The sequence below is a fragment of the Podarcis filfolensis genome (assembly GCF_964270895.1).
Source record: "Podarcis filfolensis genome assembly, chromosome: 8".
Taxonomy (NCBI): Eukaryota; Metazoa; Chordata; class Lepidosauria; order Squamata; family Lacertidae; genus Podarcis; species Podarcis filfolensis.
The window spans coordinates 56,046,726-56,062,423 of record NC_139611.1 but is presented as its reverse complement, the minus strand read 5'-3'; the positions used below and the strand labels follow the sequence as shown (position 1 = coordinate 56,062,423).

The following is a 15,698-nucleotide window of genomic DNA, read 5'->3' as shown; positions in this document are numbered from 1 at the left end:
GGTGGTTATGATGATGTAGTTAGGACGCCCAAGGTTGCTTTCTCTGAAATGCTATGTATTGCACATGCAACACCAGCAAAACAAGCACAACTGTATAGTCTGGAGGGGTTGGAACAATTCCCCTGTGGAGAAGCTACAGCATTTGGGCCTTTTTAGTTTACAGGCAAGTGTATAAAGTGTGTGATAATTATGCTGCTTTCAACAGGCAGGGAGTTCCTAAGTGTAGGTGCCTGCCATCACACTAAAATATTGATTTCTTACAAATGTGGAACAGGAATTATGGGGCATCTTTAACAGCATCAGAACGAAGCAGTTGAGTGGGCACATGTGGGGCAAGGTGATCTCGCAGGCAAACTGGTCCCAAGTTGTTATGGGATTTATATACGAAAAGCAACATTTTAAAGAGTTGCATTTACTGATAATCTTGTTTTGTTCTCGTGGTAAACAGCCTGGAGATTTTGTTTTGCTTTCACTATCAAGTGGTGTATAATTTTACAACCTAAGCAATGACCACTGAGGCTCAGGCAGGCGTACTAGGCCCTCTCCCTCCGCACAACAACCCGGCGAGGTGGGCTACGCTCTCGACAGAGCCAGCAGCTGCGGCCGCCGCGGGAAACCAGCTCGAGTCGCGCCCGCGAAAGTGGCAACTCCCCGCGGCGCTGCCAGGCGGCCATGGGTCCCCCGCGCGTCCTCGCTGCGCGTCGTCAGAGCTGGAGGCGGAGCCGGGGGGTCGGGGCGGACCGGGGAGGAGGGCGGTTCAGGAAGCGGCAGCCGGCTCCTCCCCGCCTCGCCTCGCCTCTCGGCTGCCACCAGCCCGGCGCCCTATAAAACACCAGCCACGGCCGGCCCCGCATCGGCCCCATGGAGGAGCGCGCGGGCCCCGCCGAGCTGGAGAGCGAGAAGGAGGGGAAGAAGCGGCGGCGGGGGCGAAGCGCCGGGTAGGGAGCCCGCTTGGCCGGGCGCGGAGGCGGCGCCCTCCACCCCCGGCCTGGCTTTTGTTTTGTTTTGCGGGGGGGGGGCGGACAATCCAACTTAAATCCAGGGTGTCCTGGAGGGGCGATCCAGCTTTAAAAGGGTGTCCTGGAGCGGCGCCCCGGTCGCTGCCTCGCCCCCACGGTGGTGGAAACGGGGCGCTTCCTGCCCCGCGCCCATCACCGCGGCGGCTGGTCTGGCCGGGGCTGCGTCAAGGTCACGAGCGCCAGCAGGTGACAGCGGAGGGGGTGGGGAGCGAGGCCGCGCCCTCGGCTTCCTTCGGGGGAGCAGGAGTTGAACTCTGCCCCCCGCGCGTCTCCGTTGGGGGCGAGGAGCGATCGGGGGCGACTTCCCCCCCCACACACACTCCGCTCAGTCCTCCTTGTAGAGTCACCGAGGCGGGGCGGAAGTGGCGAGTTCCTGGGTCCAGGTGGGGCAGCCCTGGCTGGAGGTGCCTCCTGGATCGAGGTTAGGGAAAGCACATGACTGGGAAGTGGGCGAGATTCTTTAGTGGGGCTCTGCTGCCTGTTTCTGTCCCATGGAGCCTCCTGTACCCCACGCTTGAGTTGTGGCTAAGCAGTCAGGAGTGCTCCAGCCTGGACCTCCGACTCCCTCCTGAAGTCTGGCTGTAACAGCTGCTCTCTTTTCCTTTGCAGCTCTGGCATGTGAATGAGGAACAGATTCTGCCCAGAGGAGAAAAGGATGAACTTAGGCGGCCTTTCCACCGCCCCTCAGGGTGGCTTTGCCCACTGGCCTGAGCCTCTGCCCTTAGCTAAGTGCCTTGGTGGCAGTGGGCAGGAGGAGCCTGAGGGGAGCTCCATGCAGGAGAGTGGCTACCTGAGCCTGAAGGGCCCAAGCCCAGAGGAGTCTGACGCAGACCTGGAGTCGTGGAGCTCCTTGGAGCAGGACACCACCGAAATGCAGATGAAGGTGGACTTCTTCCGCAAGCTGGGCTACTCCTCGGAGCAGATCCTGGCTGTCCTCCACAAGCACGGCCTGAACGCTGACACCAACACGGTCCTCGGGGAGCTGGTCAAGCATGGGATGGCCACGGGGGAGAGGGACCCTGCTGAGGCGCCCCAGGACACCCCCGAGGCACCGCTGGTCCCACGAGGGGCTGCAGCAAACCAGAGCCCCACCCGGGCCACACCTCTGGAGGGAAAGGACGGAGAGAACTTGCGCCCCATCGTCATTGACGGGAGCAACGTGGCCATGAGGTAGGGCCTTGTCTGTGGTGGCTCGTTCCCTCCCACATGGGAGGTGCTTGCTGGGACTGTGGCGCCTGCCTTGCACGGGGTTGGACTAGATGGCCCTTTGGGTCCCTTCCAGCCCTATAAGCAGAGAGTGACACCTTAAATGCCCAACCTGGCTGTTCTTTTTAAGCCCAGGTGTCAATATTCTAGGGAGCGGCCTAGTTCTTTGCCTATCCTCTCCATCTCTGTGTACTTTCCCTCTGTAGTGGTTTCATGACTGGCTCGTGGGGCGCTGACAGAGCTTGATGTCACATGGCTCTGAAAAGCAGGGTGGTTGTTGGGTATTTTCATGCTGTCAAGTTCCTTCCTGTGCCTGAGGAAAGGGGGCAGGCCTTCTCTCCTTCTGACCATGAAGAGGATCTTCTGTGCAGTGATGGGGCAAGAGTTGTTATTGTGGCGCTTGGAACTGGTGGGACGGGGCAGAGGTTCTGACCTGCTCCTCTTCCAGCCATATGAAAGGCCTCGGGCGCGAGGGAGATTGCTCAGGACCCGTGTTGCACAGCTGGCAAGCCATGCTCTGCTGTTTTGCAAGAAATAAGCCGCTTGAGAACCAACACGTCCACCTCCTTAAGCAAGGGGAGGGCCTAGTGCTACAAGTTTGTATGTTTTAGTTCCTCTCACTGTGGGCAGGATCCTCTGCCTTGCTGTGAGGGAAAGGCCTGTGTTTGTGTGTCCTGTTTTGTCCAGAGGGCAAGATCCTGCCCTGTGTAGATATGGTGGTCTTATATTTATATCCTGCTTGTCAGCTGAGGCGGTCTCCCCAGTTTGACAATAAAATCCAGGCAAAAATTACAATGGGGATCTGGTGTGTTGTGGTGTGGTGCGTGGTTATTGTATCATATCTTGTCGCCTGACAGTGGGTGATACAATCCAGGGGTCTCTGCTCCTGAGGGATGGGGCGGAAGCAGCTGCAGGTGGGGAGTGGAGAGGAACTGATGGCAAAGATGTCAGCCTCCTGAAACAGCAACCCTTCCACTGAGAGGAGAGTTACCTAACTTTTTTTAACATTAAGTTTCAAGCCCAGGAATCTGCCTGGCAAGTTAATTTTACTCCAGGGTTAAAAGAGGTGGTGGCAGCATACAGGTTGCTTGTTCATGCTTTCACAGACAAGTTAGAACACTGATTTCTGGATTTCTATGATGGAATTGTGCTTGTAAGGAGGCATCTGACCAAGCAGGTTCCCTGCTCTATAGTGATCACTTCTCTCTTGTGGTTGTTGCTCATCTAAGAGCTGTGATTTGATTTGATTTGATTTGATTTGATTTCAAAGGGGTGCAGCAGGCGGAGGGGGGTGCTTCTCAGGTGGAAGAGGCAGCAACTGTGGGTTGGAAGGCCAGTTTCCCCCTGCAGGAGTTCTGGGCATGTCTTGGGGCAGATTTGTCCTTGCTAGTTTGCTTGTTTTAACCCACCCACCCCGCCTACAACCTACCAGTTATTAAGAGAGCATAAAACACTTGCCTCAAAACTACCCATTGTGCTGATTCATAAGTTTCCAGGACCCAAAATGTACCTGCCCCTTCCCAGAAACACCTCAGGGCCACTGCAGAGAGGGCCTGGATGTAGCCCCTCTCTTGAAGGTACCCTGAGCAAAAGAATCCTAAAATCTTTATTTGCGCCAGCACTCCTTCCTGGAGTCTGCCTGTGGCCAGGAAAAACAGAATGAGAATAATGTGGGGAGTGCCTTTTTGAGTAAACTATAAGCTGAGTGTATTCCCTTTACTTGATACCCAAAGTGCCCCCGCTCAACTGTGGAATTTGGGGGAGCAACTCCCAAGTTACTGGCTGTAGCTTGTTGACAGATTTAAGCACTTGCCAGTCATTTAAGAAGTTAAGCGGTGGCAAACTCTCATGTTCCTGCCAATGGGAGAAAACCTTTTTCTCGATTACTTATGAGCTGGTGCTCTTTGGTTTTGAAAGCCATGATTCTGGAATGCCAAATTCTGTGTGATTGATTCTGGAGTACCCTTGTAGCAGAGAATATACAGTGGTACCTCTGGATGCGAACAGGATCCGTTCCGGAGCCCTTTTCGCATCCTGAAGCGAACCCAACCCGCATCTGCACGGGTCGTGATTCACCACTTCCGCACATGCACGTGACATCATTTTGAGCGTCTGCACATGCGCGAATGGGGAAACCCGGAAGTAACACGCTCCGTTACTTCCGGGTCACCGCGGAGCGCAACCTGAAAACGCTCAACCTGAAGCTACTTCAACCTGAGGTATGACTGTACACAGTCCATGTTGGATGTTCTCTGAATTTGGAGAAGTCCCCCAGGAAAACAGTGCTGATTTAAGAGTTAGCTGCTAGAATGGGGACATCCCTGCAGCCCTTCAAAGGGAGAGAGCTTTTCCTCACCTGGCCTGGTGAGGTTGAGAGCCTGTTAGACATTCTAACATTGATCAGGGTAGTGGAGGTGAGAATGGCATCTTAATTCATTCTGGGATCATAGTGTGTCCGCCACCCCACACACACACCCCAATAGGCAGCTGCACAGCATCCTTACTGTAGTGTTCAGATACCTCCTGTCCCCTTTGCCCCAAGGCACTGGCGGTGTTAGGAATTTGGCATAGTTAAACTGTGGAACTCGCTCCTTCAGGAGAAAGTGATGGCCACCAACCCAGATGGCTTTAAAAGAGAATTAGACAAATTCCTGGAGGAGAGGGCTACTAGCCATGATGGCTGTGCTCTGCCTCCACAGTTAGAGGCAGCCATGGTTCTGAATCCCAGTTGCTGGAAACCACAGGAGGGGAGATGGTTCTTGCACTCGGGTCCTGCTTGCTGGTTCCCCATTAGAACATCTGGTCGGCTGCTGTGAGAACAGGATGCTGGACCAGATTGGCCACTGGCCTGATCCAGCAAGGGCCTGTTTTCTTTTTTTATGGTGGAAATGGGCAAACAGCTGTTGCTACCCTCATTTGCTCCTTGATCACAATTAAGGTTTCAGGGTTTTTTATTGGCTGCCTCCTGTCCATCAGACCCTCCTAAAGGAGCAGGGTGGAGGGGGATTCAAGTTCTACACAAGTGTGCTGTTAATTTGTTTTGTTTCTAAGGTTTGTTTGTTTTTTGCCTTGCTATTTTTATATAAACAAGCAGCCACCAGGACCCAGGAAGAGCAGGGCAGTTTCAGAGCCAGCTTCCTGTTCAGAGTGGAATGACGAACTGCTGTGTTCGTTCTTGATTCACCCTCCCCTGGATAATACTCAAGGCAACTATATGCAAATCTCAGAGGGGTGAGTGGAGGAGAACTGGCCTCCACTTCCTTCTAAGGGAATTTTTCACAGTTGTTGCCACATCAGATGAGTCTGCTGGGCTCCTTCACAAGCCGTTCCACACGAGGCTTCTAGGAAACAGCATGCAAATTTTCTCCAGCAGCTGCAATAAGGAGAAGAGGGTTTGGTGGTTAGTTGCTCTTAGATCCTCAATAAAGTTTCAGTTTTGACTTGTGGGATTTGCTTCCCACAATACTATTTCGTATTTTAATATTGACTCTCTCTTTCTCTCTACTGTCAACTTTCAGGAAGGTTTAGTGCCAAAGGTTTGGAGGAGGTGAGAGGGAGCCCCTGGAAAGTTGACATTTCTCCTGATTAGATAGATGGATGGATATTTTTATAAGATTTTGTTAAAGCTATTTCATAATACAATGATATTTTAGAAACCTAATCTAACTAAAAACAATAACAGAGGAAGAGAAAAGATAATGCAGAGTCCTCTCTCAAAGGCAGCTCTTGTTGCTCACAGAAAGTGGTAGACCTTCCCAGCTCCCACCTGGGAGCTTTCCTTTATACCCCCTGCCTCTCACCCTGGGAGATCTTCCCTTCCCTGCCTCTCACTCATGGTTCTTCTACCAGCCAGCCACCACCTTCATGTGTGTGTAATCCTTAGACCCCAATAATGGCCCAGAGCAGAGGGCACCAAAGAGAAAGAGAAGGAGAAAGAATTAAAAGGACTTTCTACTTTCCGTCTGTCAGTTACATAAAAGAAATTATTCAAAACATTCGCTCTAGGATGATATCCAACTGGATGGTTTTGAAAGAGGATTAGACAAATTCATGGAGAGAGAGGGCTTTTGATGGCTCCTCGCCGTGATGGCTGAGGCCACAGCTGGACTCTGCACTGCTTCTGAATCCCAGTTGCTGGACACTGCAGGAAGGGAAAGTGCTCTTGTGCTTGAATCCTGCTTGCAGGTTTCCCTTTGGGGCACCTGTTTGGCCATTGTGAGAACAGGATGCTGGACTAGATAGAACATTGGCCTGGTCCACCAGGCTCTTCTTATGTTCTTAATGTTGCTTTTCCTCCTCTACCATTAGAGCAGGCATAGGCAAACTCGGCCGTCCAGATGTTTTGGGACTACAGTTCCCATCATCCCTGACAACTGGTCCTGTTAGCTAGGGATCACGAGAGTTGTAGTCCCAAAACATCTGGAGGGCCGATTTTGCCTATGCCTGCATTAGAGCACCTTGCACTGAGGGATTATCCACACTTACCTTTCCTCTGTGTTTTACAGGCACAGTCCAAGCTTTATAGCTCCATATCCAAGCATCATCTATCCATACAGGGGTGCCAAGTAGGTCATCTCCAAAACTACCCTTGTGGAGGGGGGCGTGGTATTTGCAGAAAGAGATTTGCCAACCATTTGCATAAGCTAAAAGGTTTGTCTTATGATGTAAAGTAGGATGTGGAAAATTAACTCCTTCCAATATTGACAGCTTCATCTTTTTAAGTGAGAATGAAGTTGAGAGGTCCCCCTCAAATAAACTTCCCAAAATGCCACATTAAACCTGTGTGAATACACTTGGGGAATATCTAAAGGAATACTACAGAGCACATGAATTATCTGTGGCAAAATATTCAATTCAAGTGTATTAACTTTATCCCAAATACTAAGTCTAAGCCCATCTTTCCAAATCAAGAGATATCTCTGTCATCAGTCTGTTTAAATTCAGTTTAATTAATTGAGAAATATCTCTAGGATCCAAAATACTGAAATATGTTACCTCTGGGTACCAACAAAATTGCCAGTTAGTCACATAAACCAGATAACTTAATAGTGGCATGAATTTGGATTTTAAATAATTAATTGTATAAGCAGAAATTAGGCAAAAATTAATAGATTTTATTAGTTTATATAGACTATTGGAGTCTGCTAAGAATAAATACTGTAATAATCAGTCATCTGCATACATAGCTGCTTTAAATTCCAGTTTTTTCATGCACCAAACCAGGAGTGTCTTCCCTGTTCTGGCAAATTGCACACCCTAATGGCACTAATCATGAATATAACGGGTGAAATAGATTAGCCCTGCCTTGTAGCCCTCTCTATACCAAACTCACTCAGATGAATTCCGTTTGTCGAGTCCACCTGGGGAGAGAGAGGTGTAAGATTCTACTCCCAATTCATAAATTCTTGTGGAAACGCACATTTTTTTTCAAAGTTACAGAAATAAACTACCAATGTATTTTATCAAACACTTTTCCAGCATCAGGAAAAATAGTTGCAGCCCATCAGTTCTTTTTTTTTTTTAAAGAAACAAAGATTCGCTACCAGCTTAAATCATCTGATCCCTGCCTTTGGCAAATAAAGTCCGCCTGATCTAGCTATACAAACAGCCTAAAATCTGTTAGCAAGGATTTCTGTTAATACCTTGGCATCTACATTCATTAAGGAGATTGGCCTATAATATGCACAGCTAATGTGGTCTTTAATGGGCTTGGGAATAACAGAGATGTGAGCATCATATAGTGAAGATGGGCTAGGCACCCAATTCAGAAGCATGGCTGAGTAATCACACCACTGTGGTGTGTAGTGTGTTACAGTGTGGTATAGTGGTTAGTGTGTTGGACTAGGACTTGGGAGACCAGAGTTTGAATCCCCACTCAGCCATGAAGCTCACCAGGTGGCCTTGGGCCAGTCACTGCCTCTCAGCCTCACCTACCTCAGAGAGTTGTTGTGGGGATTAAGTGAGGAGGGGGAGGACAATGTACATGTCACCTTGAGCTCCTTGGAGAAAAAAGTATGTTATTATTATTATTTATTTTATTATTTATTAAATTTATATACCACCCTATACCCACATGTTTCAGGGCAGCTACAACATAAAATCACAAATAAAAACACGAAATACATTATAGAAATAAAAACAAAAACAACCCAATAACCCCCCCACACACACACACATTTTAAAAGGGCATTGGATGTCAATCAACCAAAGGCCTGGTTAAAGAGCAACATTTTTGCCCGGTGCCTAAAGGTGTGTAATGAACCAGCCGAACCTCCCTGGGGAGAGCATCCTACAAATGAGGATATAAACACAATAAATAAATAAATTTTCTGAGATAAGGGGACAGGTGACTTGGTCACAGGCAGGCGCTGGTCTCTCTGCAAGCAGAATCGTCATTGCATGGCAAGAAAGGGAAGGAAATGAACTGGGTTTTTTGAAAGCAATTATCTCCATTGACCGCTTGCATGATATGGGGTTGGTGTTTGGATTAGTTGGGCTCCTTCCAAGGGCTGATGGGCTTTACCTAGCTGTAGAAATAGGATCCACCTGTTCATTGGGCAGGCCTTGATTTCAGTGCTAAGGACCTCTTCTGATGCTCTGAGGGAGCTTTTCAGTTGTGGCCCCTTGGCTGTAAAACACTTTACCCAAAGAGACCTACCTGGCATTTGGAGGGGGTCTTTTTGTTGCCAGACGTCATTCTCCCAGGCTTTGGGGCCCTTCAGGCTTAGAAATTGTTACAGATATTACATTGCATTCTATCACTACATCATTGTGTCTGAAGCTCTATTTCGCGAACTCCCCAGAGAACCTGCAGGAAGGAAGCCAGCTGATAAACAAGCGCTGCCGGTCCTTCCTTGAGCCCTTTTGGAAAAGGGGCCCTGAAGCCAAGAGAGCATTCTGCCTGCCCTGTGGCTACGGAGACCTTGGAACCACCAGGGGCACCCAGGGCAGGTGTGGCTTCCTGAGGTTTCTCCTGTTTCTCTCTTGCTTTGGAAAGGCCAGCTTCTAGAAACCATGATCATAACAGGAAGCTCTGGGAAAGACATCAGCGCCCCATGAAAGTTTAAGACACTCTCTTAATAGAAAGTCATATTTTCTTCCCATCAGGAATTCTGTCAAGGATTTGTTTAGCTGTGATTATTTCTACGTTGCAAGGGGTCGGACAAGATGACCCTTGGGGTCCCTTCCAAACCTGTGATTCTATGATCATCCCCACCTGGCCCCTAATTTAAATCTTTTGGGCCGTGGGTGATCAAAAAGCTATGGGAACATTTCTTTCTGCCAGAAGGAATTAGCATATTCAGCCTGTGCAAATATTACTTGCATTATGGGGGAGCATTTCTCAGCTTCACTGCTGCTGGGTCCTTTTTTTCCTTCCTGCTTGGCGCACGTGCTAATTGCACAAAGGCCTTGGACAGGAAGTGGATTTCACCCTCTGATGAAACTGCCCAGGGAATGTAAGCTGGTGGTGCTGGACTGTTGGCCAGAGAGGAGCATCTGACCTGGCTGCTTCTTGTGGGAGAGGCTGGGATCTGGAAGTTCTGCCCCCTCCATGTCAGAGTTGTGGGCGGGGAAGAGGTTTGCCAGATGCAGTGACTCCACAGGGAAGAGGCTGTGCTCTGTGCATGCCGAAGGGGAGACCACCGTGTACTAGTCTGGGAGGGATTGAGCACTCCTGGCATTCAAAGCTGCTTTCCTTGCCTTAGGTGGGGTTAGAAAACTTTGCACTGTGTCGATGTGCATGTCCTTGAGCCCCCAACTGGAAAGATTGGCATTGGGAAGGACAGATTCCTCTCCCAACTCCCCCTTTCCACTTCCTCTTGGAAAAGGTACTTAGTTGGCGAGAAAAGTCTGCCCTGTGTTACCCAGACTAGTTCCTGCAGGAGCTCAATCCGTATCCACTGCATACCTCAACTTATCAGCGATGATGTTGTACATTAACCCGGAGACCGATTCCAGAGAGCTAATTTGAGCAGGAAGAGAACAAAAGGGAGGTGGGGGGGGGAGGCTGGTGCAAGTGGCGAAAAGGCAGAGCAGGCAGTGAAGGGCACACTGAGGATGAGATCCAGGGCTAGCAATGTCCAGCCTGGAGGCAAAAGTGCTTTAACAGACCTCTTCCACTCCAAAAAGCGGACTGTTAATGGCTGCTAGTCAGGATAGCTATGTTCTGCCCCCGCAGTCAAGAGGGCAGCAATGCTTCTGAATACCAGCTGCTACAAACCACAGGAGAGGACGGTGCTCTCATGCTTGAATCCTGCTTCCAAGTTTCCCATGATGGGTATCTGGTTGGCCAGTGCGAGAAGAGGATCCTGCACTACTTGGGCCATTAGCCTGATCCAGTAGACTTTTCTTGTGATTCCCCCCACCCCAGCAGGGGCAGCAGGGGGAAGGTCATGGGTGTTCAGCATCTCCTTGGCTTCAAATAACAGCAGGGCACAGAGCTCGCCCAGTGGATCTCCACTGAGGTTTCCTCTGCCTTCGTGACACACAGGTCATGTGGGAACCTGAGCACTGACCCTGTGAATCTTTGTATCTTTGCAGCCACGGGGACAAAGATGTCTTCTCCTGCCAGGGCATCTTTCTGGCGGTGAAGTGGTTCCTTGACCGAGGACACACAGACATCACTGTCTTTGTGCCATCCTGGAGGAAGGAGCAGCCGAGGCCTGACGTCCCAATCACAGGTATGCGTTGAGCACATGGACACAGTTAAGTAGGTTGAGACTGATAGCAAGGGGAGTGTCTGTTTTCATTTGACTTTGAGCTGGTGACTGAATGCACTGGATGGGATAGATCATGGCTGACTCCTCTGCCTTGCCCACCCTCCACCCCACATACTTTGAAATGTCAGGTGAGGCTTGGCTGTCCCATCCAAATAGTCACCCCGGTTGCCTCTTGGGTTGCCCTGAATTGCCTCTACCTGACCAGAAGGTTGTCGAGATGCACCAAGGTCAGAACTCCCCTCCAGAAACACTCCAGAATCCCACTCTGAACATTTTCCCGAAGCGCTATCAGCTTTCCTTGCTACGACAATGGCAAAGATTCAGGAAGGGTAAAAGAAAAGAAAGTCTTTCACACAGAACATTGTTAAACTATGGAACTTGTTCTCCCAACCTCCTGTGAGGGCTCTTGTGCTCCAGTCCTTCTTGTGAGCTCCCCGTTGGGGCTTCTGGTTGGCCACTGTGAGAACAGGATGCCAGGCTAGATAGGCCATTGGCCTGATCCAGCAGGCTCACCATATGTTCCTACGTTAAAGGTTCGTGACTCTGGACATTTCATCTCTAAGACTTGCTTTAATTTGGGTTCCCTCCACACACACCCGCATTGCATGTCCCAAGAGAAGGGTTCAAATCAGACAAATCTGTAGGGTGTGATGTGGCATCTGAGTGAGAGAGAGAAAGAGGGAAAGCTCTAATTTGGGTAGGGATGGAACAAAACTGCTTGGGAGTGTGAGCACCAAGCAGTGTTACCTAGGTCAGGCTGCGTCTCTCAGGTTCCTGCTCTAGAGAGTTGGCCTCCCCCAGCCTCCTGCCAGCTTGGTTTGCTCACGAATTGTTCCGCAAATGCCTGGCCCTTCCAAGAGCTGTCTTGGGCAGAGGGTGACCTTGGTGTGTCCTGTTGCAGACCAGCACATCCTCCGCGAGCTTGAGGAGAAGAGGATCCTTGTCTTCACGCCTTCCCGGCGCGTGGGGGGCAAGCGGGTGGTCTGCTACGACGACCGCTTCATCGTGAAGCTGGCCTACGAGTCGGACGGCATCGTGGTCTCCAACGACGTCTACCGAGACCTGCAGGCGGAGCGGCCCGAGTGGAAGAAGTTCATCGAGAAGCGTCTGCTGATGTACTCGTTCGTCAATGACAAGTAGGTCCCTTGAGTGCTCAAGGAAATTGGACTGGGGGGAGAATGTGGCTGGACACAGAATGGGAGAGAAGAGATGAGGAACTCTTGGGAGTGTCCAGCTGACATGGCTGCCAAGATAAGCTTTATTTGGGGCGAGGACAGCAGCATGCCTGGTGGGGCCTTGGAAGCTAGACTTGGTCAGTGGAGAATTGGGTCAGAAGGTGTGGTGGTGGCCAGGAGTAGGACCCCAGTGCCCTATTCATCTCCAGGGACAGCAGAACCAAAATACACTGCCCCATCCGTGCAAAAGGTTTGGGTGGGCATGGCAAGGAGCTGGGCTTTCTCAGTGATTACTCCTGGGCACAAGCCCGGGGGGGGGGGCAGGGGAAACACCTCCCCAAAGAAGTTGGAACTACAACCCTTTTTTTCTTTTCAGGGGCCATTTGGGTTTTCTATCTGTCGCTGGCTGTGGTGGGAGGGGGAGAATCATGGCCTCTGGGAACGACTGCTCTTGACCAAGGTGTGTGCTGCCTGCCTCCAGGTTCATGCTTCCCGATGATCCCCTTGGGCGTCATGGACCCAGCCTGGACAACTTTCTGAGGAAGAAGCCGGTGGTTCCTGAGCACAAGAAGCAGCAGTGCCCTTACGGTAAGGCTGGTTTTTTTCCACTCTCCATTCACCCACCCCTGGCACCAAACTCTCTCCCTTTCTTTCTTTCTCTTTCTGGGCCAGGAGGGTTTTCCATTTTTCCTGCGGTACTTCTGCTCCACATTCAACCCCCTTTCCCTTCCCTTTCCAGGGAAGAAATGCACCTACGGCGTCAAGTGCAAGTTCTACCACCCGGAGCGCCTCAACCAGCTGCAGCGCTCCGTGGCCGACGAGCTCCGCGCCAACGCCAGGCTCTCCCCGACCAGGGGCGTGCCAACGTCCAAGGAGGAGAGGGGGAGCCGGCGACCCTCCCAGGTGGAAGCCTTGGGCTCTCTGCCCCCCGAGAGTGAGAAGACCCCCTTTCAGAAGGCTTCCGTGGACAAGAAAAGCTCCACCCACAAAGCCAAGCACGGGGAAGGCCCCACACACCTCCTGCTCAAAGGGGCCCCTCATAAGAGCAGCGGCGGTGGCACCTACCGACCTGCAGAGTGGTACCAGCCGCCACCGCCTGCCTCTCCCCACATGGACTCCCTCTCTTACGTGTCTCAGGAGCAGTTTGACTCTGGCATCGGCTCCCTGGAGAGCCAGCTGTCCGAGATGTGGCCCAGCCCCCCGGGCAGCCACAGCTCTCACCCCCACCACTGCAGGGGGCAGAGGCCCACCTACCCACACCCTCTGGGCCCTGAGTCAAATAGCTACAACTGCTACCAGCCCCAGGGCTACCACAAGTCCGTTGCGGGCTCAGGCGCTGGCTTCTTGCCCTACAACCCAGAGGTGCCTTCCTCCTCTGCCAGGGCCCTCCCTCCCTCCCTGCCTGGGTACAGCCTGCCTGCTGACTCAAGGGCTTCTCTGGGGCCCAAGTACTGGTCCGAGCCCTACCAGCCAACGGCCCCCAGGGAGGGGCTGAGGGGCCACCAGCTGCCCTACGACAAGGCCTCCTGCCAGTGGGCCGCAACAGACCACTTTGCCAAGGAGCGGGCCAACGTGCACACCCGCCTGTGCGGGATCTTCCACCCTCACCTGGTGGACGCGGTCATGAGCCGCTTCCCGCAGCTTCTCGACCCCCAGCAGCTCGCCGCCGAAATCCTCACTTACAAGTCCCAAAACCCTGGGGTGTGAGGTGGAGGGAAAGCAGTGGTTCAGCCCTGGAGGGAGGAAGTCCTCTTCTGGTATTGCAGGGGGTTGGACTAGATGACCCATAGAGTCCCTTCCAACTTTTATAATTCTGCAATTCCCCTGGGAAGGTCCTTCCCAAACACCAGCTGAAGCTTTGAGGCCTGAACGGAGCAGTGAGCAATTAGGATGAGGAGGGACAACCTTTCCCTCCCCTTCAAGCATTTGTTCAGAGGCAAGGCTTGTTCTTCACATAAGAGCAATGGCACATCCGGGCAAGGGTGAAGTTGGCAAAAGGGGATAACAGCCTCTCCCATAACTTTGCTGTGATTAAACAAAAAACTTCTGACAACTGGAAGCCGTGAGAGCACTGCCTGTGCTCTGACTGCCCTCCTGCCTTCTCCCAGCTTTCAAAGGGCACCCACACTCCCCTGACCTCCAGAACTGTAGGAGGAGGCATCTCTCGATATGGGGTGGAGAGTTCAGTCCTCGCTACTCCTCTAGCGGCTCAGTCTTGGTGACTGGCAAGTCCGATATTAACGGTTATAGATACTTTCGGTAATGAATATATAGCAATTGCTCCTGGTTCCTGCTTATATATTTTTTTAAAAATAAAGTGTGTGATTCACTTGCAGGCCAGGAGCAGTTGATCTGTTGATGCATATTGTATCCCTCTGTATACGTTATGTATTCTTCCGTGTGGTCCTTCTAGTGGTTGACGCTGAAGCCATCCCAGGTGGCGGCTGGCAGAAGGGAGAGAGCAGAGCACAAGACCCCCCTGCCCCATGAGTGGGTTTTTCTGGGGGGGTGGGGGTGCTGTGACCTGCTCCTTCCTTCTCCCACGTGCCAAAGGGATGGGTCAGCCAGGCTAGCACCGTGTGCTGCAAGAGCCACCTGGACCCAGAAAACCCCGTATGCCTGGTTATATTATGATACATCACTTAACAGTGGTGTTTCATGTTAGTAAGCAAAATGCTTTTTAACTATTGTTTGTAATCTTATAACTTTGCACATTTTGTAAATTACGTGAGAGTTTGGTTTTTAATGGGATGGGATTCCTGGATGATGCTGGTTTTCCTTCCTTCTGAGGTCGCTGTCCCATAATTAGGAGTGGGCTGTTTTAAAGTGCATGGAACAGCAAAAATACTTTGGAATGTCTTGTGATCTTTCTTCTTCTTCCTTTTCCTCTTCCTCTTCCTCCTCCTTCTTCTTCTCTCTCTCTCTCTCTCTGAAGCAATAACAACTGATTGTGATGCACAAATAAAAGGCCCTGGTTGTTCACATCATTCTCGTCCCCTTAATTTATTTGTTGCAATTGTATATCCCACTTTTCCTCCCAAGGGGCTGAAGGTGACATATGTGATTCTCCTCCTATTTTATCCTCACAGCAACCCTGTGAACTAGAAAGGCGGTGGCTGGTGGACGTTTACCCAGTGAGCTTCATTGCCAAGAGGGGATTTGAACCCCGGTCTCCCAGGTCCTGGTCCAACACTCTAACCACTACACCACACTGGCTGTCAATGGTTGGAACCCACTACTGCTGAAGCAAGGTGCCTTCAGGTAGAAGCAGGAGGGAGAGAGGCGATTTCTGTGGCACCCCTCCTGACACGCCAATGCTGCCCCTAGGGCTTGTTTCCTCTGTCATGGAAGAGGGAAGGGTGTGGCTGAGAAATCCTGGACTCCTGTATCATTCCAGGCGTGGCCCATAAAGCCCCTGTGAGGCCAGTGTGTGTGTGTGTGTGTGTGTGTGTGTGTCTGCTGCAAGATGCTAAGAAAGACATTCTCTCCATTTCCACCCCAAACTCTAGCAGCAGATCTCGAGTCATGAAATGGAGCCCTGCCTCTCCTGCTTCAACTTAAACCATGGAACTCACTCC

The 15,698-nt window shown here is 51.2% G+C and overlaps 1 protein-coding gene across 1 annotated transcript; it reads left to right on the top strand.

Moving 5' to 3' along the window:
- The first annotated feature begins 732 nt into the window (after positions 1–732).
- Positions 733–15,107, top strand: ZC3H12A (zinc finger CCCH-type containing 12A). The gene is made up of 6 exons (XM_083625213.1): positions 733–938; positions 1,629–2,189; positions 10,767–10,906; positions 11,847–12,081; positions 12,602–12,708; positions 12,860–15,107. The coding sequence occupies exons 2-6, from the start codon at positions 1,642–1,644 to the stop codon at positions 13,825–13,827; spliced, it is 1,998 nt and encodes a 665-aa protein (XP_083481339.1). The 5' UTR covers positions 733–938; positions 1,629–1,641; the 3' UTR covers positions 13,828–15,107.
- Positions 15,108–15,698: the final 591 nt, after the last annotated feature.